The sequence below is a fragment of the Solenopsis invicta genome, chromosome 8 (genome assembly GCF_016802725.1).
Source record: "Solenopsis invicta isolate M01_SB chromosome 8, UNIL_Sinv_3.0, whole genome shotgun sequence".
NCBI classification, from domain to species: Eukaryota; Metazoa; Arthropoda; class Insecta; order Hymenoptera; family Formicidae; genus Solenopsis; species Solenopsis invicta.
This window is the reverse complement of record NC_052671.1, coordinates 13,048,206-13,076,002: the sequence shown is the minus strand read 5'-3', so window position 1 is coordinate 13,076,002 and position 27,797 is coordinate 13,048,206. Positions and strand designations below refer to the sequence as shown.

At 33.0% G+C, this 27,797-nt stretch overlaps 1 protein-coding gene across 1 annotated transcript in view; it reads right to left on the bottom strand.

Annotated features, from left to right (window-relative positions):
- The window catches only part of LOC105200681 (netrin-1), a 309,346-nt gene that overhangs the window by 6,790 nt on the left and 274,759 nt on the right, over positions 1-27,797 (bottom strand). The window contains 1 exon segment of the mRNA XM_026137706.2: positions 1,369-1,437. Coding sequence (XP_025993491.2) covers positions 1,369-1,437 — 69 coding nt within the window.

Genomic DNA, 27,797 nt, shown 5'->3' with positions numbered 1-27,797 from the left:
CGAGAAGAATAGAAGTTATAAATCTTATCTTTTTTTTTGTTTTATTTTTATACTGCGTAAGATTGCAAAGATTAAATACGTCAATAATATGTTTAGCCTTGTTATTAGAAATCTTTTCTGAAGAAGCGCAGCTAACAAGTAATATTGGATATAACATTAACTATTTATTTTTGGATACACTTCTGGTTAACATAGTTCGATTTTTTTAATAAGAATCAAAAAATATTTCTCTCAATATTACCTTTAGCTTTAAACATTTACCAAAATTACTCTTAATTATTACGGAATCGTAAAAACATATTAGGCTTTTATTATTAAACCCACTTTATACCATCTATAATTTGCGACAGAATTCAAGATAGATTTCTATTTATAATTTTGTATCAAATTATGTCTAGAATATTCAATTGTTGCTTTTTTTTGATATAGTTGGGTTATTAAAGAATATGACTTGGTTTTTAAGAAATACATGTAAATATAAAAAATTGTATTATGGAGTATTCTTTAATAATAACATTAGTTTCAATAGTATCCATAATTATAGCAATATCCGCTCGTAGAAACAAATTTCGTAAACATAAAAGTAATATTTAGTGTAAGTTACAACATATCAGAACAGAGCAGAGTATATTTAATATCTTACATAACTTTTAATCGAAGATTTTGTAGCATATAAAAATTTTTTAATATTAAATAAAAAAAAATTTTTTAATTAATTTAAGTAACATTTTTATTTTTATTCAGAAAGAATCTTTTCTAATGCATCGACACGAGCATATTTATTTTTATTTTTGTAATTGATAGATTTTACTATTGGCAAGGATATTTCTTATGTTGCGTTAATAAACAAGAAACTTGCTTCCGCGACATTGTCACATAGATGATCGGATATGACAGTAGGTTAAGTTGTAGTTTATGTTATTTACAATTCACGGATATTTATAGACTGCGCACATTTTATGCGTCTCGTTTGCTCACATAATTTTCTGTATAAAATTATGAATAAAATTCTGTTTCGAATTCTGTCACAAATTATAAATCGTGTAAAGTGGGCTTTAGGGAATTTTATTAGAGAATTAATGAATTTTTCATAATTACGTAGAGATAATTACATGATAGTTCTGAGTGTGTGTGATTTGATAAATCTCAAAGAAATTGTGGTGTACCTTTTTACACGATGAGCTTTTTATTTTTAGATAGGATTGTAATAGCCGATATATATAGATATAAGAGCACGAGTTAATTATAGAATTTTGTGATGGCGGGATCTGTGTTGTTTGGGTTTGGGTTCCATTATATCAGAAAGACGCGAGTGCGATTAATACGCTGTTCTTTGTCCAGAATATTGTTTCGTTCGGGAACACTTACCGTAGTCTCTTTTGCAGTACTTGTTGAGATTTAGCCTCTTCGTGCTGGCGCGACACTTTCCGCACTGATCTGCAACAAAACGAAATGGAAGACAAATTACGACGCTTTCAGTGGCTTAATCAATTTATGGCGGTGCGGGTTAACCCGCGCTAGTTAATTCCCTTGGTCGCAGACGTTAGCGAACGAGGAAACGCATCGTTAGCAGAGCATTCTTTAAATTGAACGTAGAATAGAATTCGGTCGGGTCGAGCAATTGTCGGAATTGATCCTTGTGCAGAGGTTATCGAAATGGCTGTTATTACAGTAATTGTGGTACACTACGCTAAAACCACATTAAGGTTCTCACGTACGAATTATTAATGAATAATCGTATTATTTATCCAGGAGTGATCGATATTATTGTTGTTACCGGCTTACAATATAAATCCAATTGCATTAAAATATTTATGTCTGCATTTATGAGAGACTTAACGCTTTATTAAAGTTCTCAAAACAACTATTTATTGTTCCGCACCCCCCTTTGAGGTAATCGTGTACCATTTGGGAATGAAAATATACATGTAGAGAAAGACCGTTGGAATACTTTGAAAACAAGGGATCAAAGGATCGACTAGCTGGATTTTTTTTCCTCGCGGCCAGTCGTAATCCGCAATGGTTTCCAAACAATACAGTGTTCAGGCAAAATGGTCTGCAAACTCAATCTACTATACATGCAATTTGTGTTATTATTTTTAAAATAAACAATCGCAATAAAATATTGAACGAGATTTTCGATAATAAAAAATAAACGATTTTTTCAGAAATTAAGTTTTAGAGCTGTTGAGATTTTACTTTAATAAAATGATATTCTCGATTTCTTTTCAAGTAAATGTAATTTTAAAATAATTGTAAATTAAGTCCTGCGCATAAGGGAGAAATATTAAATATTAGGTGTAAGAATTAAAATTGTAGAACCAGTTTCGTCATTGAATATTGAATGCAACGCATAATGGATATTAATAAGATATATCAATGTGTCGTATGAAACGTAATTTATTATTTATTTACAATGTTTATTGAGAAAACTGATTTTAAAATTTTAATTCCTATTCCTAACATCTAATATTCCTTCATTGTACGCAGGAATTAAAGCTGTGAATAGAAAAGCGATCATTAAAGTTATTTAAGATTAAAAGTATAAGCATATAGCTATGTCAACTTTCATATTCTAGATGGAGTTAGACATAAACAGTATTCAAAAGTATACCAACAACTGTTTATAAACTCGGAAGAAACTTTGGTAAATATACATATACGTAGTAACATTTTTTTCTGAATACGAATTTTTGAAATGTGGAATTTTACACGGAGTGTATTGTACCCACCAATAAACTGAGCCAAACATGAATTATCAAGCGAAAGTAACTGAATGTAGATTCAAATAAAAATATATAAACAAATTTGTGTATATCTTTATTTGAATCTGTAACACGTTGTCTACAATGGCAGTAGGAGTAATTTGATGAAGCTGTAACGTCACAGTAAGCAAAATGATAGAAATCCATTTTCATCTACTCTTATTCTAAGCCAATGAAAATTCAATAGTAATACGAAAACGCGCGCGATTGACTCATTATAACCTTTACTACATGCCATTATAGACACTCAAGCATAAAAGAATCTTAATTCTATAGCTTATGTCTAATGTTTACTCCTTAATCCAACATTACTACTATTATTGTAGACAATGTGTTAGTTTTGCTGCACTCAGATTTCCAAAAATTAATGATTTATAAAAATTATATATGTATATGTAATATTAATAAATGATAAATTAAAATAAAATATTAGTATTGGTATGTTAATACTGGTAAAAACATGACTTGTTTAGATAACACTAGTAATTTACAAAAAATATTTTAAGTAATTATTTTGCAGCAATTGTTTTACAAAAATTGTTTTACACTAGACAAAGTTTCTTATAGATTTTTGAATGCTAAAATGAGATGTTGCAAACAAAATTTCATCAGCACAGCAGGTTTCCATAATAATTGAGATTTAATGTATTAAAAAATGGCTTTTTTGCGATATTTGATACATATAAAATATTAGGAGACATAGTGTCTCGCGCAAAGCGCTCGTGCAGCGCGAGATCGCCTTTGTATTTGAACGCGTTAAAGTAAATACATTGCTATGTCAACGTTCATACTCTAGATGGAGTCAGACATGAATAGTTTCTTTTATTCAAAAGTATACCAATAACTTATAAATTCGGGAGAAACATTGATAAGTATATATACTTTGATAAGTATATATGTGTAATGTAAAATTTACTGTTGCAGTTGGAATCTGCTATCGTTTTCAAATAAGAATTTTAGAAAGGTGGGATTATACAGGGAGTGTATTATATCCAAACTGAGCCAAACATAAATTATCAAGCAAAAGTATTATAATTGAATAATATGCTCGAGTTTTTCAAAAATCAAAGTTAATAAAAGAATTGACTATTTGAGCTGATATTCATCGTATTCTTTCTAATATACATATTAAAAATTAGAAAAATTATAAATTAATAAAATAAAGTTATAAAGTCAAACGTTTCGATTTTAAATACAGTTATCCTTAGTATGCTAATTGAAATAATCTGAACTGTTCATGTTGTTATCATTATTAATACAGTGCAATGTTTAATTTGCGAGAAATAAGAGGCTGCCGCTTTACACCAAAAGATTTACACCAATCAGTACAAAATTATTTTTTTAAAAAAAGGTAAAAAAGACGTTAAGTACGTTTCCATACGTGCGCGCGGGTGCGTGAGTGTGTGTACGTGCGTGCGCGTTTCCGATCTTTTTTTTTTATAAAACTCAAGTAGCTTTAATTTTTTTTCAAACTTAAATGTTATTATCTTTGTATTCCTGTTGAAAGATCTTATTCCAATCCAAGTGGTACTATTTTTGTACTCCTATTGAAAATTTTTCCTATTCTAAATCAAGTGGTAACATCTTCATTTATTTTTTTAATCAAACCCAAACGACATGTATTTTTTTCTCAAAATATATAAAATTTTAAACTTAAATAATCTTTTTTAAACAAAATAATCTTCTTCTATTTTCACGAAAAACGAGTTGCTTCTCTATATGTTAATAATTCACTGATAAAAGATAGTTCAGCTTGGGATAATCTATGACTATATAGACGTAGCTCTGATGTCAGACGAGACAACGAGTATAGTGACGTCATGGACGGGGAGCCTTCGACCCTGTGTCGCGTACATATCGTTGGCACTTGGGTTACTTCAGCTCGTCTCGTCTCGTCTCGCACTTGACACGACCCATTATCATTCACCGGCGTATCCATCCATCTATTATCTAGCCACGACTATCCATCCATTATATCCCATACGGTCAGCGCGTCGTTCAATTAATTCCCCGGGCAATATGTTACAGTCCCGACTGGAGACCAAGAGAGGTGAGAGCCGGCACTCTAAAGTAAACTTTAAAACACTTATCCCCCAGAAGTTGAAGGAAGATAGCTGTACGACTATCTTTTAGCACAAAGAAACACAAAAATGAAAAGAACAATTTTATCGTAGTATCTAAAAATTTAGCTAGATACACATCAGAAAATGATTTTATGTTGGATTATCAAAATAATTATGTAAAACGTTCAAACATGATGATACTGCTCCAAAAAAGTTTCGATATTCTAATGACCAGCTTAAACGTTCAATAAAATTTTTTTAATGATTCAACATAATTATTTTCAGATCTGTATTTCAGCAAAATTGTTCTTTCGGTGCAAATATCAGAAAATCACGAAACTAAGAATTTTTATGTTTTTCCGTGAATTAGAAATACATGATAAATACGTTACATATTTATCGTATTGTTTCAATTATTTTCTACGCATAATATTTCCGTATTACGTCTTCTGCAAGTGTTATTTAACTACAATGATGCGATAAAGTTATATTCAATTTGGAATTTTAAAGTTTTAATGAACCAAGATGCTAAATAGGATAGAGCTAATTTTCATTCTACATATATCTCTACGAGAAAATGGAGTAAACTTGGGTGAATTTTCCAAACCCGGACATCAGAAAAGAAGGACGTATGACTTCAAATTTGATTTGTCTGCCAGTCGGTTTTGCTTTATATTCTCTTAACATTACGGCGGGGGTCCGATCTGTTCCAAGAGCGAGCGTGGGTAGGCAGATGCAAATCGACGACGAATGCCGGCCGCATGGGGCTAACTGGTGAATTAGCGAGAGCTGCCCACCTGGTGCTGATTCGCGATACCACGCTGATGTTCATTCGTTCGTTCGTACGCTGCGACGTTCGCCGGATCGCGCACGTGTCGGGGATTGAAAGCGCGTGATTGATCGGCTGGCCGGCCGGCCGGCCGGCGATCGAGGATTGCCTGCGAGATCGCCCGACTGTTGCGTTGATTTATCGGCAACGACGTGCTTGGATTTCATAACGCGACAGAGATATGGTAGCGACGAGGGGGTTTTCTTGTGTCGGAACTGAATATGTCCTACGAGCGGCAAACATGAGCGACATTCTTGGCTCGTGACGAACCAACAATAAGTTCCAAATATATGTACGTGTATACTGAATTAAAAGTAAAGTATATCATACTGACGCTTGAAATGACATTTAAATCGAGATCTTTAAATCAAATCGATAACGGGAAGATTATCGTAGAAATTACTCAAGGATATATGTGTCACATAAGCATTACCAAAGCATTACCAAAAATTTTAAAATTACCTAGATTATTCTATTATTTGAGTACCAGCATAAAATTCGTAAATAATTTTGTCATTGGTTGATTTTTTAATATTTCGTTTACTCTTGAGTTTTATATAAAGTCGCATTTTGTAGTATTTATTATTTTCAAATAGGGAAGTATTTATTAATCAAATTCATTAAATCAAATTTTTTACATATAGGAGAGAGTTGTCAAATGCGTACTACTTAAGTTATTTTTATTATTTTATTAATAATTTATCAAAAAAAGCAATCAAATATTTAATAATTAATAAATAACAATAATGCAAAGATAAGAACACGAAATAAAATTGGCTTGAAAATGTGGTGAAAAGCTCTATCAGTGCGGCTGTTGAAGATCGTAGATTTCTGCAGGATTTTATTAATGCTCAGGGAAAATTTTGGAATTTTATTTTTAATTTTAAATTAATTCTGTTTCACTTTTTGCAAAATTATTTCTTTGATCATTTTTTTTAATAATGCAAAATCAATTAGCAAGTAGTACAGTATATCCATTTATGTACATTTTCGCCTAAATCGCGAATTTTTATCAAAAAATTAGCAAAGGACAATGCGTCCTTTTAAATTGCCATCGTATATTTAATCACCTTTCGAATTCTGTTCAGTGAATTAGATTTGCATTTTGCGTACAGATCTGTCATATTTAGTTCATATTATTTCATTTTAATACTGTCTCTTTAGTATTTAAAATTTAAAAAGCTTTTCCTTGCGATTGTTTGCTTAGAAAACATTAGAAGGTATAATAAAGTAAATTTATTTCGAAGCTGCATTTGAAAAGTTCTCTAATTTTACCTGGAATTGTGAATAAAATTCCTGGAAAATTCAGGAATTTTTATGGAATTTTTTAATAAAATTTCAGTAAACACTTAACAATAAATATTCGTGCAAAAGTTTATTTGTATCGACTTACTCGTTTAAAAGTTACTTATAGTAGAGTTATTTTCGAACGTAGCCATTATAAGATAAATTTTTCATTGTTTCCTTTTTTATAGCTGGTTTCATAGCCAAAATTCGGATAGGCATAATCAAAATTTCTTGTCGTTGATTAGGAAAAAGAGAATCTAAGAAGCCTGTAGTTTTTAAATTTCGATAACTTTTAGCTTTAGTATTACATAGCTAAAGCATTCTTAAATATATTATCTTAAATGTACGTAGCATCAATGTTTAAACAACACCAGTTTATATGTATACCATATAATGTGCTTATATAGTACAAGTTATTAAATTATAACTTTATCTAGGTTAATTTCTGTGCAAATTTTCTGGGTATTTGCACCAGCGCACGTTAAGTGCCCCCAGCGAAATTCATTATTATATTTGTTTACACATTGCGAAGCGCGTCGATAAGAATGAGCGACATTGAGCAGGAAGTTAGTGCGAGAGAAACATGCGCCGGACGAAATATTTAAAGCTGCTGGATAGGCAACGAAAAATATTTGGTTTCCGATACGCGCGCGTGCGAGAGAGAAAGAGAGAGATAAAGAGAGAGCAACCGGTTCTCTCGCATGCGCGATGGTGGTATTTTACGACTTTGAGCGTTGCGCATCCGGCTCGCGAGAATGGTCGATGTACGGCAAAAAAAAGAACAGGATAAAAATGTGCTACAAGAGCAAAAACATTTTTTTTAGACCGGGTAACATCCGCGCGTTGCGAGACTGTTGCGCGGCGCGGCGTCTTTTGCATTCCGCTCGCGTGTTCAGAGTACAGCATCACTATTATATGAGCGCTAAGCCTTTCCTTATTTCTACAGTAAAACACCTAAGGATGTTTTGGTTCTACAATACCAGATAACAATTATCGAAATTGAAAAAAAGCTGAAGGCTTCTTGGGTTTGTTCTTCTTTTTGTTAATCAACGGCAAAAGCTTTGGTCGCGAATATTCGAATTTTGGTTCTGAAATCAGCTGCAAAGAAAAAAAAAAACAACAAAAAAGTAGCTTGTAGTAGCTTATGCAGCGAAAATGACTCTATTAAATCTTTTGCTGCAGTTTTACGATTAGTTAAATACTTTTATTGTAAATGAGTAAGAGAATCCAAGTAAACTTTTATATAAATATTTATTAAAATTTTCTTATTACATATAACTTTGAATTAATTCGTAATGCTGTTTTCTCAAATTTACAAATAAGTATTTATACGCGCAATTTTATACATATAAGAATCCAGAGTAATCAAAAAATGAAAAAAAAAAAAAAAATAATAAAACTTTTTAAATCAATGAGAGAATTATGTTCAAATTTTACATAAATGCTCAAATATAATAATTGAATAATCTACAAAATTTAAAAATTTCTGGGATGTTACTTTGAAACGTGACACTTACTTACGTCCTTAAATCAAATAATCTCATCATTTTAATGTTCTCTATTTACATTAAATGAATATAAAATAATTTTCTTCTGACGCAAAACCGATATATTTGAAATATTAAATCGTATACTACATATACTTACGCGAAGGGGTAATATTTTAGCTCGAGAAAGATATTCAGCTATTTAATAAGATTTCCCAGCTGGTTATTCATTGGACAGGACAACTCGCATACATCTATGCTATGTCTCGTTCGCGTGTCGTTTATCGAAGTGTACCGCGGAGTGGCCGCAAGAAGCGCGCCTGATAAATGTGAGAGAGCACGAGAGAGATACTTTGCACTCACGAGCGAGATGAGAGAGATGAGAGCTACGAGATCTTTGACCTTGGGAGTGTCGGACTTTTTGCCGGACATTATCATAGACTCCTATAATATACATCGAACAGCTAAGCTGGTGAGATATGATTGAGGCAGTACCACAGTACCACTCCACGCAATACAAGAAACAGAAGTTGTACAAACGACGAGATATATTATCTGCAGATATCTGCAGAGATTTTCCTCGTCACATTTAAATGTCGGAATTTTTTTTTTCTTATTAAAACTTGATTTAATAATCTTCGATTTTCTTACGTCGAGTTCCATAAATGAGAAAAAAGGTGAAAAAGTTAGCAATCAAATGTTACTTGTGACGATTGTTTTCAGTATCTATTGATTATAAATATTTGATTGACGAAATGTATTATATATTTCTGTAAAATATATCTTACTTTTCTTATTAATTAGTTTATTTGCTAGGAATAAAATTTTATTTTGCCATATTTAAATGAAGATTTATTTGAATAAAGTTATACATTTCATAAATAATCTTCATCTTTTTTTTTTTCTATTTTCAAGAATTAAAAAATGATAATAGTAAATTAAACCGAGGTCAAAGTTAATTTAAACTAACAATGAGAAAAAAATACTTAAGATTTTATTTGTAAGATATATGAATTTATTTCACTAAAATTACTTATTCTTAGAATCAATCTACTAATTCTTAGAATTAGAAAAAGATAAAGCGTAAATTAAATCGAAATCAAAATCAATCTAATTGGTGGAAATGGGTATTAACTCTGGAGTGCTAGTTATATTTTTCTTACATTTTACCCTGTATTTTCAACACTACTTTAGGTGAAAACTCATCCACGTTTTTAAGATTTTCTGCACTTAAAAAAATCTTTTTATTTTATTGCAAGGTTGCAAGGTGTTAGAATAACTAAATTAATTTTAATGTAGATAGAATCTTGAATATTATTTTAGCTCATTGATTAAAAATTTTAATAACAAGAATTTGAATTAAACTTGAATTCATACTTTGGAGAAAATTGACTCACAGTAGCGCTGCACAAGACTGATGAAACAAAGGTTAAATCCAAGATGAAATCGAGTAAATTTTATAAAATGAAATGCATTTCCGTGTTTTTGGAGGCGGAAGAGATCACATGTGACGATTATAATTCTATTTTATCCAAAAGTATTTTAATAAATTATTACATTATTTTCTTTAGTTTAACCCGTTGTGGTTACACTGGGTCTAGATGACTAAGGCCATTTTTAAGTTGCTGTAGCTTCCAAAATACGATAAATACTATTATAATACTAATAATACTATTAATACTATTTTTTCCTTAAAAGTATACTACTTCTGGAGTAGAACCCCGGTAATAACTTTGATTCTACTAAAAAATTAGAATTTTCAGGAATTTTTTAGTACAAAATGGCACATTTTTCAAAATTTTTTTTCTCGTGTCGTTTCAATATTAAAAAATTTAATAAAGGATACATAAACGATTTGATTACGAAGAAGAAGTCTTAAACTTCATTTTCGTGAAGGATTTGAGTCGATTCATCAAAAGGAACGCAAATGGCAACTGTTTTTTTGCGTCGGGTCAACTGGACCCAGTGTAACCATTACGTTATTTTTTGGAGGTGTAACCACAACGGGTTAATCTGGAAGTGCACTGAATGTTTTTCACCTCTAATGAAATGAGCTCTTGACTTTGCGTCGTTCTGCTCTTCTCAGGTGCGCCAGTCGCGTACGTACGCGCGCGTCGCGGTACCCACCCCGATCGCGTGCGCGAGAGCGGTCTATGTCGATCCCATAATCACGGTTAAACGCCTTCGAAGAAACTAATCTCTTTCTCGTGGCCGGTGCCCGTTTTAATGCTCAGTGTGGTTAGAGAGGTTTAGCGGTTACGCGCTGCCGGAGCCAACAAGATGCGCACGCTTTTCTTATTTGTCTCGTTCTTACCGCGATAATTCCACCTCTGTCGATCCCTGCCTCTCGGCTGCTCGACTCTTAACTTAATTCTAATTATTAGCAGCGATCTTCTCTCCCGTGAAAAGTCGAACGCATCCGTGATACTCGAGCGCGAAAAAAAAAAATAGTCAAACGAAAATAAGGAAACTGAAAAAGAGATGATTAGCGAGCGCGATTACACGAGCGAAAATGCACAAACGAACGTACGCAAATTTCAATTGCTCCCGGCTGTCGATTTTAACTGGATTCTCTTTTTGAGACACTTAACAGCGGAAAAGGGAAATGTAATTTTGATTTATCTGTTGTTACATATTAATGTTGTGTACAGTGGCGAAAGGAAATAATTATGCAAAATTATTATAATATGTATAAAGGCATCGGAAATGTATAGAAATTTCGTGAAAGGGATAAAGACTCTTTGTTAAATTAAATTAAAGGATAAAATAATAAATTGCAAGAGTAATTTAATATCCGGATATTGAAGTTTAATTCCAAAAATCCTATAGGTAATTTCCAATATTAAATATCATTGCAATTAGGTCATTCGTTTTTATAAAAAACCGAATTGGTATTATATTTTCCAATAGCAATCAGTTGCTTTATCAACAAAACACTCGAAAGTTTCATATTATACGAAAATAACTAGTTTTTAATAGAAAGGTTGATTGTCTATTTGAAGATACTATTGGTATAAAATATAATGGCTCACTTTTTTTTGTTTTTTGAAAATATTATCAACTTTATTTCATTTTTTTAAATAAATAAATATGTATATATATTTTGTATCTTGGGTTCAAATTGTTTTAAGATTATTAATTAATCATTTCTAAATTCCAATAGTTTGTTTCATAAAACAAGCTAAAAAATAGATAAGCTAAAAAATAGAAAATTTTGAATATTTCAATTTCGAACAGATTCCAATATACATAAGAAAATAATAGTAAACTTTCTTGATTATTTAGTGACATGTAAATATACAATATCGAAGAATGAATGATACTTATTAAATTATCGGATTTGTTGACAACTCGGTTATAAATCAGAAACTTAAAAAAAAGTGACATTGTTGTGAGAGAAAAGTGTTTATGGCTGTAATTGCATGGTAAAGTAATTATAGTTAGATCTATTTTATAGTTTTATAGTTTTATTACTGCTATAGTGTTAATACCTAATAATAATCTTAGTTCTACCTTCATAATTCTACCAATTATGAACAAATTTTACCATAAATTATGATAATTATCACTATTAACATCAAGATAAAAATAAAATTTGAATTTTTTGTAGTAAATGCAAGTACAATTATGCAACTATTTATTCAACATTCACTTACTGTTTGTATAGTAAAAATGGCTAAAAATTATAATTTGCATAATTAAAACAACTATAAATGTAGTTCCTAACTATATTTATTATTTGATATATACTAATTATTTTATATATAATAATAATGACTAAAAATTATTATTAAATACAAAATACATCATTACTATATATAAAACTAGTTAGCACCGAAAATAACTACAAATTGTAGTTAAATTGTGGTGATTGTAACAATGTTTCTTACTGGGGGTGGTACCTTACTATCTTGGTAAAGAAAATTTGATTTGAATCGAGTCAGGAAGCAGTCGCAATATCGAGCTTTCTTTGTGTTCTTGTATTTTCTCTGCTGCTTTTATCTTAATGCGTAGACATATGCTTTCGACACAGTTTGCGGGATCGCGTGTACGCGCGCGGTACAACCGCTGATACGCGTCATTCACAAACGTCCTTTACAGTCGCCATTCATCCTGGCCCATTCATCGGTCGACCGTCCCCGAGCACGGCGGCAATGCCACACGGAGGCAGTCGGAAGTTGTGCGATTTAGAACGCTGATATTCGCGTGTGCGCGCGCTTGTAATCCTCTTACATTCAATAGCTGGGTATCGTTAATTCGAAGCGTTCGATCGGAACTTCCTTTGTGCCTTAATCGTCGTCAATTTGTAATCACATGCGGCGCGAAGAATGCTTTGAGGTTTAGTATTAGCGTAAGACGGAGATATTGATTTACTTTCATTATTATGATTTTTTTAGGATACCCTTTTAATCTTTGTAATAATGAAATTTAATAAATTGATAAGATTATTTTTACAAATAGTTTCTAACTCGTTTTTTTTTATTAAAAGGAAATAGGTAAACTCTCTTAGAAATTTATGATTCGAAAACAAATTAAATTGAGTACGAGCGATTATTACACATTAACAATTTTAGGCGTTGTAATTTTTTGTAAAAAATATAAATTGTAAATTACACGCGAAAGGAAGATTTCTTTATTTAGTCTATTACAATTTTAGAACCGCAGGTACGATCTAACTTTATAACGTAGCAATGGGATTTATCCGATGTTAATTTGAGAAACTGACGTCTCGGAATCCGTTTGGACCAAGATAAATTTCAGAAGTTATTTTAACCTTGACTGTGCGCATATTTTTAGTCATCTATATTCTCGGCGCATTAATCGTTACTAGGAATGGTTACGCAAAGTGACGTAGAATTTTATGACACTTGTTTTTATTAAGCTGACCTAATACTATTTCCGTTTTATGAGAGCCATATTGCTGTCAGCGTGTCGTGTTAAACACGGACGTAAAGAATAGGGGAAAGATATATATTTATTCACATCTTTTAATATGGGAACATAAATAATGTTAATTAGTTTGAGTATAAGCAATTGTAAATGCTTAAAACTTTTTAAAAGTTATGTATAATACATATGTATTGTAATACTTTCGCACTGTTTCCAAAATATCATAAATAAAAGAGAAAAAATTGAGTAAAAAGTGAGATAGAAAAATAGAGAGAGAGAGAGAGATTATTATTATTTAAACAATTTAAAAATAAATAATGTATTGTAAAAGTGCAACAAGCGTGAATCATAAAAAACTTTGCATGTTTAAAGTAAAAAGGTTTTGTGATTTATATTAAAAAGTTATATCTTGGAAGATTAAATTTTAAGATTCAATTTTACACGGTAAAAATATGTCACAATGTTCTTTACTCGCAAAATGAGAAGATATAACAAAATATCTATGTTTATGAATATTGTACGTTTCTTGTTACATAAAAAACATTCTTTCAAACTTCATAATTCTATTGCAACTTCTTGTATATGTTAGAAACTTTATATTTGCTTGTTACGCAAAAATTGTAGGCGATACTACTTTTATTTTCTAAATCTTTATTGTGAGAGAAAAGTGAATTTAATCTTGTCTGTTCCTATGAAAATTCAATAGAGTGCACTTTATTCACTTAGCCTTACGGCGCCTATGGTGTGCGGATTCTTCCCAGGCGACGTCGTTCCTAGCAGCGGTAGATTAATCTTCCGCAACGTGGCAGTGTTTTCCTTGGCAGAAGGGTTACGCGCGCAAGAACGTGCCCGAGCTTTAAAGATGAATTTCGCAAATTCCCGTCGTAGCTGCGGCACTTTTAAAGCCGCCAAGGAAAACATCAATACTGGCGCGACGTTATTGCCTTCTCGCCGTAACAGTGGTGCACCCATAGGCGAATAAAATTTGAAATTTTTTTAAATCTTTCTGTAATACTTAGAACGAGAATACGATTTATTGAAAGAAACACTTTCTTTTAGCGCAACAATTAGTCAATGCTCTGTGAAAGTTTGTCTTACACTGAGAGAAAAAAATTGCAATTATCATAATTAAATAATTATAATTCATAATCATTTTCGATGGCAATTATATATTTATAATTATTTTAACCACGCAAATTACAGCTATTATTACAACGTAAATAGTAAAAGAATGTTAAAAATGTAATTATATTCACTACATTGAGAAGAAAAATTACTAAATTTTAATAAATATTTGTTTAAATATTTGCAATAAAATAGTTACTTACGGTACATAAATATTTATTCAATAAAAGAAATGATAATTAAATTATATTAGTGATTTTTGTATTAAATAAATATTTATTTATATTTAGTAAATATATCATTGCAAGTATTCAAGCAAATGTTTATTAAAATTGTCTCTCAGTGTATAATTAATTGTGAATTCATTACAATGTAAAAATGTTTATTTTACTTTTATCCTTTATATCTTAATATTTTATAGTGTTAATATTTGAATTTATATTTAAAACTTTGCAATAGTTAATAAAATAATAAAATAAGGTTTATTATTAACATTATAGCAATAACAATTATAAAAATAAAGTTTCTCAATCATATTTATTTTGTTACGCAGTTATAGTCACAAATATTAAATACCTTTTTCACAATACAAACTCGCAGTTTTCATTAAACAGTACATAGTTAAAAAATAATTTAATATGTTTCAAGCTTTTTAAATAATTTACTTTATTTTTTAAATATATAAAAAATATATATTTGTTTTGTCGAATTATAAAACAAATTGAAAACACAAATAAATATTGAAGAAAGAAAATGTATTTAAAATTATTTAAAAATTACAATTAAATTTTAATATTATAATAAAAGTTTGTTTGTGTCCGGATTTAGGTACATGTCCAGTCGTTCAGCAATTTTTGAAGCTAATGTGCAACTTTTTGAATTTCAATGCTGTATCCAAGATTTTTTATTTTTTTAAATAACAATAATTTAAGCTTGATCTCTCTCTTTCAATATATGGTAGTCTCATCGTCCAGAACATAGTAAAAGATTGTTTCTTTCGCAAAATCCTTCTTAGATACTCATGTGCTGCTTTACTTTACACTGGATATACGTGCACGCAATACGCCACGTTCGTGTGCGCGCGCGACTGATCCTTCTGCATTTCACGCTCAATCTGGCCGAGCACATGTAGGCGTCTGAAGGTATTTGCGGTGCGAGATGTGTACCGGTGTTCGTCAACTAAAATCCAGAAGTTCGCGAGGAAAGATTTCCTGGAAGCCACCGGGATAAGGAAAGAAAGCGCTGGCGGTTGGAAAAGAGAGGCGGCGCGAGATCCGCGCGAGAGATGCGAACCAGTATATTTCTCTCCACGTCCGCCTCATTCAGGTATTCGCGGAATAATGAGATTATATTGCGGCAGCCGTTTTAAAATAAACTGCAAGTGCAAGGCGCTGCCGCGGAAACTGGGACGCGCGCACAATACTCACTCGTGGAATATTTTAATACCTTCGCATTTGGCTAGACACGGCAAAGGATAGCTACGGGGGAAACTCTGGGATTAAATTGGAGAAAAGGGCATGCAATATACGCGTATGTACGTACGTGAACATATCTTATAATTCAACCAACCTTTGTCTCTTGCCGTATATTAATTTATTTTCAAATGGAGTATTTCAGGTTGGTCAAGTTCTTCTTTTGTTTTTCTTTTGTGTTTAAAAAATATAATCTTTAAGCCACACGTGTTAAGACTCCTTTCACGTTGAAGTTGAGACGTCCGTACACGTATAGACGGCAGGATATATAATACTTTTGAATAACGTCCAGAATCTTGGAGCTTTTCTCATAAATCCGACATCGCCTTCCGCCCGCAGGAAGCAGAACAGGAGATTGCTTCGAAATCAATTTACTTTGACGTAATTCATCTCCGCGGTCCGTTTGAAAGGGTCAGAACCATCCCTTGTCTCGAAACTAAAAGCTGGCCGGCTATCGCGCTTAATAACGTTTAATAAAATAGAAGTATATTAAAATTAACGATTTCGAGAAAAGCTCGAATGGAAACACGTGCGAGCTGGACGCTGAACAAAATGTCAAAATATGAAATGCGAAATTCAAAGTGGTGAGCAAATTCACTTTATTTATATATCAGATACGTTTACCATCCAAATTAATAATTAAAGATCACAAGAATTGGTTTTCACTGCATCGAGAGCGATTCGGGTCGTGTGAAAATTGTGTAAAATACGCAGAATGGAGAAAATGTATTATACGTTCGCGATCATAACACGAGCGAGAAAAGGACACCTAATATCGCGATTATATATAACGCAACAGCGAATTTTCCGCGAAACAGCCGAGTTGCGCGAGAAATCAAATATTTTCCGGATACGTTGCCTGGATCGCGCTTGCATATATTGCGACGCGCGACGCGACGCGCACGTAGCACCACCCTGGAAAATCCAATTTTCATGGGCCGAAATAAACCTTTATCGAATATCGCGGTCACGCGTGGAAATGCGCGATGTGGCTCGCCGTTTCGACATTTGCGGCGAAATTTCTGACGTACTATATTCCCCGCTCGTCCACACTCGCCGTATTATTGCATAATTACACGATCCTCATGGGTGTGGAAGCACGAGTGGCGGTAACAATATAAACGCGGAATTTGCGCCGGGCATGCACTCCCGTCTGGGTATAATAAGACGATTGTAACGCGCACATGGCATGAAAGGCACCATAATATCTCGTAAAGCTTATATAGTGGTACATTCCAGTACTTAAGCTTATTAACAGTCGAGAGACTACCAGTCCAGAATTCCAGAGAATTAATGATTCCTACATAAATTCGCGTTTGTTAACTGAGTTAAGTTTCGTTTCTTTTTTTTTTTCATCTTCGAGGACGAGAAATAAATTCATCAACATGAATTAGTGTGCTGCGCTTTAAAACTTGTTGTTAAACTTATCTAGAGAAAAATAAGAAAAATTACATGTAAACATATCTTAGATAAGAGAGATAATTTCATTTTAAATTTATCAAAATAATTTGAAAATGATATCGCACTAACATTGAGCAAAACAATTTAGGACATAAAAACAATATATTCATATCTTTATTTATCTTAAAAACAAGATTTCTTTAAATAATTCAATTGAACACAAAATGTTCCTTTGATTTGGATCAATACGCTAATAAAAATTAAGAAAAATATAGAGGGAATACAATGCCTAACAAAGTTCTTTTTGCAAAACTTTTCAACTTATAATTTTTACAATACTCTATTTTCTGAACTGTACATTCTATTGTCATCATTAAAAAAAATTCTCTTGTTAGAATAAATGATAACTTGAAGCTAGGGACAATACTTCATGTTCGTTAATATTCACATTGATTTAGATAATTTGAAAAGAACAATATTTTTTAAATCAATAAGATAGAAATAGATAACAATAATATTTATTCTAATAATCTAGATAAAGATGAAACCATTTCTTCATTTAGATTATGAATAACAGCGTATTGCAACCGCAGCAAAAGTCCGCGAGAAACGTTGCAATTGATCTTTCTCATAATCGAGTTTTCTCTTTTTTTTCACAAAAGATTACGAGATCAGTCCCATACATCAGTCAAATTTTATAGAAATTTCTTGCATGCACCGTAATATCAAGTCAGGATCACGTAACCTCCTTCTTCATCTTTCCTTTCCTTTTTTCCTCTCTTCGCCTTTCCCTCCCCCCACCCCTCCGCATGCAGTTGATAAGCTGAGTTCAAAAACATATCCAGATCTGAATTCTCTGAATGCAACCACATCACGCTTGCATGCGGTGCAATACGCGAGCGTGCTACATACATAGCAATAGACATGAAAACGTCGATTCCTGTGACGACGAATTTTATAGTTTATATTATATACGCCATACCACCGGGAATCACGTGCGAACGTGAACAGCAAAGAAGCACAAAAGCCATGGAAGGTGAAGTAGCGAATATATTTTTTCGAAATTTATCTTTTCTTGTTTCGATATATTATATTTATGTAGCTATAATTTAAAAGATTTATTTAAAAAATTCCACGAACCAGAAATACGTTATATTAATGTTTGATTGTACGATAAATTGAAATAGTATAGTAAGTTTATGTTAAAATAAAATTAAAATGTCCAATGATCTTTGTATTAATATATGATAGTCATTAAAGCAAGTAAAAAATGTCAAACCTATTGACAGATTAAAAAAAGGCAAAACAAACAGTTTTGCTTAATAATAATTTTTTGCAATAATAATTTATTAATATTATTATTGCAAAAAATTATTATTAAGCAAAACTGTTTGTTTTGCCTTTAATAATTAAACTTATTAACTTCGTGTTAATCTAAAAAAATTAATTTCTTGATCTCAGTCTTCTTAAATTTCATTATTTAAGAAGTTACAAGGAGAACCCTAAATCATCAGGATAGACAATATTTTTCAATAATGTATTTTTGCTTTGAAAATATGTATATTTGCTTTAAAAAAAGTGTGGTTAAAGCATGGAAAGCTTACAAAGCATTTTTCTCAAAATATTATTTTTCAGAGCGGTAGCCACGATAACTCAAACATGGTTTATCCGATTTGAAATTTTAAAACTTTTATCCAGTTTGAAATTTTAAAACAACGCTTTTAATGTTATAACATTCGGCATCAAAAACTTCTTTTGATTTTTTTTTTTAAAGTTATAACAAGTAGGAGAAAAAAGAATTTTTCGGAAAAAAACGCAATTTTCAAATTCAAATGTGCGCAGTTTCGCGAAAAATAAAATTAAAAAAATTTCCGCCTCCTCGATCCGAAAAATGACAAGTGTACAAAAAATTGTTTGCTTTTTAATTTCAAATAATTTATCGAGACTACTGTAATTACGTTCGCTTTGGCGCTCACAGCGCCTGTGAACATCATTTATCCTTGTTTACTATTTGTAAACAAGAAAGATGAAATAATGCTTACAGCGCTGTGAGCGTCAAAGCGAACGCAGCCTATGCAGGCCCGCGCATTTATTGCATTTAGACCGCTTCATTATTTATTTTCATATTTATTCTACTTTTGTATCTTACTCCTTTAAATAAAAATATACATATCTCTAAACCAGAAATACATTATTCATCTATCACTTTACGTTAAAGCTTTACATGGTGTTGAAAATATCCCTATTTGTCGATTCGCCAAGATCCTTAATTGATACGAGTAATTGATGACGAATAATGCGTGAATTGTTTTAGCTACATAACTGTATTATAACTGTCGCACTTCGCTCCCTCGTGACGCGTCTCTCAGTTAACCCCCTTTGTTGATGTCAACGACGGCATTGACGCCGGTTATCCGGAACATGACATTGGATTTACTTTGCCCGGATTGCTGATTGGGATATTCTCGATGCGTCGCGCGGGATGTAACGGTGGGGAACGATTGCGCGTGGTCGATTTCTCCGGAGCGCGTTTCGGCCGATCGATGAGACCGCTTGATCGGAAAGCTCGACCTTACGCCACGGTCGCGGTCGATCCGGCGGAGCGAATGGCTCGGGCGGATTGGCGTGGGTTAATCGACACAAAGGACGTTTCGTTAGTCGGGAATTAAACGGATTAGGGTCCTCCATCGCCCGCCATCGCGATCGATCCGCATTTGCGAACGCGGTCAGCCGTTCCGTCCCGTGCCATTTCAATCCCGTCCGGTTTCCGTGTCGTGCCGCTTCCGTAATAGTGCTGCTCGATAGCTCGATACATCCCGTCTCGGCGAGGAAATCCCCGCGAGCGAACTGTCCGACCGAGTGCGCAAACTTCACCGCAAAGATCGGGAGATTTGCCGCGAACTTGCAAGCGGCTTTATTCGGCTTTAGCCATCTCACTTCTCTCGAAGCGGGAAGTCCCAGGTCTATTCGTACGTTCCGTGAGTTCTCAAGCGCGAATCGTGATTCGAGATCTAAACTACAAGCAAGTAACGTCATTTTGGATCACTTGTTACGGCGGATATACTACATATATGTCGTGCATCGAATTTTAAATTCTCGCGCGTTCAATTTTTGCTAATAAGCTCGGTTCCCTGCCCAAATGAAATTGGTGTGTTCCTTTTCCTTCCAGAAAATAATTGCAGCAAAACTAAAGTATTAAATTATTAATATTTTATGATTACTTAAGTTAATGACATATTTCATTATAAAAATATGATACCAGAAATAAAAGTTTTGGGGCTCAACATCGTTTGAAGTTTCGAAATTACTCATACATTTCAGGGTCATTTTGAGGCTTCTTTTGAAGATTTTTTTTTTATAAGGATATAGAAAGTATTCTCTAAATTTTTTGGAGTAGAATTTCATCTAAAAGAGTGGAATTCCACTCTAAAAGTGTGAAAATCCTGCCACTCTTTATCAAGACTGGCAGGATTTTCACACTTTTAGAGTGGGATTCCACTCCAAAGATTTTAGAGAGTAACAGAGACTATTCGAAGATTAAAAAATATTTCAAAAATTAAAAAATTATTTGATTTTTTAAAATAAATAATATATTTTCAAAACAATAAAACAAGGGTTATTTTATTTTAATATATTTTCTTTAGAAAGATCGATAAGTAAATTGTACACCTAATATATAAACTTTAAAATTAAAAACATTTACGATAATTTTACGATGATTTTATCACGTAGTTTGAATTTGGCAAAATTTTTTTAGAAGAAGTGGTTATCTTTATTTTTTTTAGTAGAAGCTAAGAATTTTTGAAGGTTTGGTACATACACGTCCCATTTTTAATTTTTATAATTAATGGCATGCTGATTGTAAATTTGAAAATTCTTAAATCGAAATAATCAAAAAATTCACAAATAGAAGAATATATTTGTTATAATTGAATAATAATGTTAAGAAACGTTGGATGACAAAGCAAATAGAAACGTGTCGATTTTTATTCTAACGACGAGTGAAGTTTTTACTGTAGTTTCAATTCTACATCATTATCGAACTGTCGCCGGCGTTACTCATCTTGCGGCTATCTTCGTGTTCCACGTAGTATCTGAACTTCGTAATTTGGTCGATTCGATGGCTCCGATCAATAGCGCACAAGTTTCTCACTTTAATTGTCCGATGCGCGTTCAATTGTTTTATAAAGTTCGCTGGCGATTCGACAAATGACAAATTGCTTTTGGAACAGTATTGTCACCGTTAGCGAAGAGTGAGAAATATAGTCATGTTACGCTTAAAACGCATAATAGTTAAAGGAGTCTCGATTAAAACATAAAGATTAATATTTATTTAATATTTAATAATATTAATACTTTTAGATTAATCCATATCGCTTTCATTACACACCGGTTCTCCTTTAAAGTAATTTACGTTTAGAGCGAGTGATTCCATCAGTTACCGCAAAGCAACGGATAAGCTCGCTCAGCAGATAAGCAATAAAAAGATAATATTCGCGAATTGAGTTTCGTGTATGCGGAAATCGCGTGCTTCGGTTGTGAAACTAAAAAGTGAGAGGAGAAGATTGGGAGCTACGTCAAACAAAAACCCACTCTATTCCGCCTCGCGTCTGTCCGGCTTGATTTCTCTGTTTCTTTCTTCCGATGTACCACTCCATTAATCCGTCTCCCTCCGATCGCATCCGGAATTTCGGAAATTCCGTTCGGTAGCTTTGGCGGACGTGACCGTTGTGCCGTTGCGCGCGCGGAATTTTCGATATTTTTATTCGATAACGCCCGCCGGCGGGCGGGGCGGCCCGTCACGGGGCATCTCGATTGAATTTCAAACGATATTCAAATTACGTTTAATTTGGTTAGCTACCGGTGGATGCGCGCGCGCGTGTGTGTGTGTGTGTGAAAGAGAAGAAGGAAAGAGGGAGAGAAAAAGAGAGAAAACTGATCGAGACAGCCCGCGCGTGCATGCTCTCGACGCCGATGTTCGCGTGCGGTTCCAGGTTGGTTCGAAGCCGGGGGTGAGATATACGGATTCTATTATCGACCATACGGTTCATTAAAACGGCACGACATTTACAAACAGAGCATCGTCTGTTTCGCTCGATCGACGGCGGCGCGCGGAAAAACGGAAGCGCGATACAACAATCGTGTTTCACTGGTCTGCAAACAAAACTATCGGCCCTGTGTTGCAAACGTTACACAACATCAATTTTTTTTTTTTCGGGGAAGGAAGGAAGAAGAGGAGAAGAGTTACAGGTGGTAACGATTGTTTGACACCTGCCGAAATCTGTTGTTAAAACAAATTCTTTTTTTTTTCATCAATTTTCAAATATTTTCAAAGAAGTATGCGCTAGATGTGAAAAGAATGAGAACGTTATTATTTGCATTGGACAAACAGAATTCTTTTGCATAATTTTAATTACAATTTAAAAATTCCTGTAGAGGCTCCAACATACAGAAATAAAACTTTAAGAGCATATTCTGTTCATTGTAAGAATGAAAAAAAAAAGATTATATAAGCGTGGATTCAAAATCACTTCCTTTTCAAATTACAAATATTTTTCATTTACGGAAAAATTTTTCAAGTTACATATCGATCACTGGAGATAAGGACTAATTGCATGGTTTCTCTCAGTCAAAATTCCTTAAATTTTTAGTTATGGAAACATCTTAAGACTCTCGTTTGCGATACTTCTGTGAAAGTACTCCGAAATTGTATTATTGCTTTGTGTGACAAAATACGAAATATTTTTGGAATTTTTGAACGTCTTTGACAATGCAAGAAATATCAATGTGAGGCATGCTTTGGTGCGAAAGGAAATCATTTCAAGCAATTTCTTTAATAAAATGTTTTCGTCAAAGTCGGTGAATAAAAAATATTTATATCATGAAAAGGAAGCGTTTGCATGATTATATGACCTTTTTCACCTGATTTGCTCTTTCGCAGAAAGAAAAACCGAAATATTAGCAAGCAAATGTCATTCGTGACGTTTTGATATTTATTGATTATAAAAAATTTTATGTACATTTCTGTAAAATATAACTTATTTTTTGAATTAATTATTTTTTGTTAGGAATAAAATTTTATTTCTTCGTATTTAAATAAAGATTTATTTCAATGAAGTAAATTTATATTTTACAAATAAACTTTCAAGTATCTTTTTTTAGTGTTTGTGAGTACAATGTTTATCCAATTATTTCTGAAACAGTCTGCATGATATATATTCTAATTCTAAGATATTAAAGAAGCATGAATAATTAGAAATGATGTAAATGATAACACAAATTTACTTACAATACTATCGATTCTTTCTGGAAAATAAATTGTAAAAATGCGATCTGATTAAAGAGGCATGCTTGACAACATAATACGACGTGCAAGGGGATGAATTCACGTGATGTAGTAGTCTAGAGTAGTTCGTTTTTTGTTTTAATTCGGGACGTGAAAATGCGTAACGCTTCAATTTTTCAGCGGTACGAGTTCGAGGCCCGCGCCGCGGTTCGCGATAGCGCGGCTTTTAAAATTATTTACCTCTTCGATATTCGATAACGCGTTATCGGCAGCCGCCAGGAGCGTCCGATGGAGCCCGGAATCGCCAAACGCGGCGAGAGCTGTCGCTGTCGGAACAGTACGGGGTAAAAACTCAGGCGGGGGTGTGGGGTTGGCGAGAGGACCGCTCCTCGTTTATTGCACCACGGCACCCGGGGTGCCCGGAAACGAGTGCCGGGGTGCCATCGGGTTCATCGCGAAGCCGAGATAAAAACGTAAACGGCGGACGAGTCGATCGCGAATCGACGTTCCCGCCTGGCGGCGCGGCGCGACGCGCGGAGGATGAATATTTGACGATGTTTGCGGGAATTGTATAACGGGTGCTCCCGCGGGCGTTGTTAGCCGGGGTTAATCAACGTGGCTGTCTCGAAATGCAATCTCGCGGTCGCGTCGGACGGAGGGAGAAAGAGGGAGGGAAAGAGATCCCCGACCTGCAACTTAAAAATTTGTTTTATCGCCCGCCGCGGCGAGGATTAATCGTGAGATCTATATACGTCACAGTGCGTTCACTGCACGCTTTTTAAATCATATCATGATATCGATACTTGTGAAAACTTTAGCGTAGCTCTTTTTAACTCTTTTAATACGAAAAATTTAATTAATATAAATAATATTTTAATTGATATGATAATAATCATAAATTAAATTATGTTATATATTAGATGTATGTAATGAAGCTGTATTGCATATTTTTATCCAAAATGTGACGACTTTAATATAAAGTTCAATAGAACTTTTCATTAGAGACCAAGTTATTCATAATTAAAATATTTAATTCGTGAACTTTACAAATACCGTTTGTTCTTTTTCCACACCTCAGAAGTGAACTTCTTGCACGGTTTGCCTTTCCTCTTTTTTTTTGTTTCACGTTGGAGAAAAAAGAAGAAAATATCTTATGCAGAAAATATAACGTCCAATCAAAGTTTCATTGTAAAGTTTTATTTTTCCATAAAAAACACATTATCCTTTTATTTATGTAATATTAAAAAAAATTTTGCGTCTCAAATTTAGTTTATAGGTTAATAAGTTTGATCGAGTTTTCAAAGACACCGTGTAGAACGGTCCATGAAATCAGGACCGAGAGGCGTAAAAAGTTGAAATCTTATCGCGGACCTCTCTATTAGACACTGTCGTAATATTGCTGGCATCATCATAGATGTTGCAGACGCTGCCACCGCGTGTCAGTTGGCATCTCTTGCAATTTTGATAGTGGTTTTCGTTAGATATCTCAAGACACTCGCACATTAAATTATATATTATTAAGATTCTCATGCAGAATATTCAAAAATCTAGAAGCGTTTTTATCTGGGAATGATACAAATATGAAATGTATCGTAAATTGTTTTAAAGTGTGCAAATATATCTAATCGAATAAAAAAATTTTTATGTAAATTTACTTAAAGGACCAAGTGGGCTAATTGAATAAATTTTTGATTAGCCCATTTGGTTTCAATTAAATTTGTTTCATTTCCATTTTCAATTAAATTATTCTGACGCACATTGAAAAAGAGTTTGATAATGATAATCAAGCCTGGATGATAATTTTTAAGCTTTGGTGAATTAATTATAATTAAATGTTCAATTAATGTAGCCAAATATTTAGTAATATTTAATTTAAACATTTGGCAATCGTTTAATAATCAATTAATTACTATTGTTTGATTACACTTAATATAATTATTAAATATTATTAAATATTTGATCATATTATAATTAAGACATTTAATTAAAATTGTTTCACCAAAATTTGATTATTGTTAGCAAATTCTTTTTTTTTTTTAGTGTACATAACCTTTACATTAAATTACTATTAGTTTTTAATTCATTTAATTTTAAAAGAAATTCTAAGAAAATCTGTAACTATTAACGCTTTTCCGTTCTGTTATAATTATTAATATTTTTGAGAGATTACTTTTTGCCTTTGTTTGAAAAGAAATCAGCATGATTCGAGATTTTGAGACACCCTGTTGTGTAAGCACGCAAACAGGCGTATCGAGACGAGGCACTTCCGTCCGTTATTTGTACATCGCACCTCCCAGGTCTCTCATTAAAATCTACCACTTGAAGACCTGCGGACAGGCAACCCTGAAAATGAGCCCTCGGAGCGAAACTGCTGTCTCCGTTGTCAACGATTAACGATCTCTGCCCGTGCCTCGTTTAATTTTCGCCGTCCCAACGGACGAAGTTTCTTACAACCGTGGCGACATGGCGCAAAAATACTTTTTATTTTTTAATATTTAAACGAGATAAATTAGCTATTTTGTAAGCATCACGGGAAAACTTCAGAAATGTACTCTTTAATGAGACTGGAGTTAATTTTACCTTAGTGAAAATTTAAACAGTGACCTAATTACACAAAGTTACTTAATATTTAGGATCTCAAAGGCACTTTGCTAAAATAAAGATATTATATATATATATCTTACTTAAGTTTAAGAGAAGATGGGAGAGATAATCGCGGACACGGCATTTAATAATTATAATAAAAAGAACTTGCGAAACATATACTTTTTGTGTAACGTAGCTATAAAGAAAGTATCTCGGTACTATTTTATTGTCTCTTTTTTAATGTAATAAAAGTGTATGTTTAATTGAAAAAAAGTAAAAAAAAGCGAACAAACTTATGTAACAACGTAATATATATCTTTAAAATGCACTTTGCAGTTTATAATTGTAAATGATAAATGTTTCGCAAAAAATATTGCTGTCCATTAAACAAACTTTTTTTTCACCCGATCAGAATCTTATGTTTACTACAAATCTCTCTTATTTTATTAGAATTTTTTTTTAAATATTCCGCATAGGAAAGAAGTTGTTTAAGATTTTATAAAATGTTGAATTTTTTCCGCAGTCACGTTAAAAAGATTTCTTATTCTTGAGCTACTTCACGTTTGCGCTACGAAATACGAAAGTCTTGCTCGACAATCTAATACCTAATACATTATTCCACGATCTGGTCTAGGTATCGCGTCGTCGGGCAACTTCGGGAAATTAGTAAATTGCGTTCCGCGCAGCATCGTGAGTAAAGCCGAGGGCGAGTCTCACGAATCGACAGATAATCGTTTCCGCAATCTAGTTTCTACGATCGCGGAGCTACATACATCGTCCCGCCCACCCTTTCCCCCCTGCCGACTGATAAACTCCGAGAGTTTCTCCCATTCCGGCGAGGATTGTCCCGCGGGATCAGTTGGGAAGATTTAAGCTGCCGCGCCGAAATCCCCCGGAACTCGAGACAAATAGCCTGAAATAAGGATGCGAATGCAAACAGAAGGACCGGTCGATTTATCGGCTCGGTACAGTGTCGCCGATACTATCCTTCGGCAGAGAGACCTACGACGGCGCCTAAGGTCGCTCGTTTTTCTCGGGAAGCACTTGGATAAAATTCGCTTGATACCGTCGCAGTGGAGAGCGAAGATCTGTGACGCAGACAAATGCGTGATATTTTACCCACAACTTACGTGTTGGGGAAATATATTTTAAAGTAGAGTCTACAATTTTTTACAACAGCAATATACATTATTTTGTTGGAAAGCATTGATGCCAATAAGATGGAAAGGTATCAATAATATAAGACATGTTTTTTTATCTTATAGAAAGAGGAAAGTCACCAATACTATCACACTACATTAAATGAATTTTTATTAATTATATTATTTGATAAGTAGATAAATAAAATAATATGGATGAGTCACTTGGATACCCAAATTACAAATTGTGCTATGATAAATTGGAATTGCTATTTCAAATCAATAATAAGATATTAAAATAATAGCAATTCGGACAATTATTATGTATATCCAAAAAAGCTACTTCTTAGTGTAAGTACATATTTAAGAAAATTTATCCATGTTACTTTACATGTACAATCATAGATTATTTCTTAAAATTCTCGAGCTATTCAAATTCACAGCATTTAGACGCGAAACAATTAAAT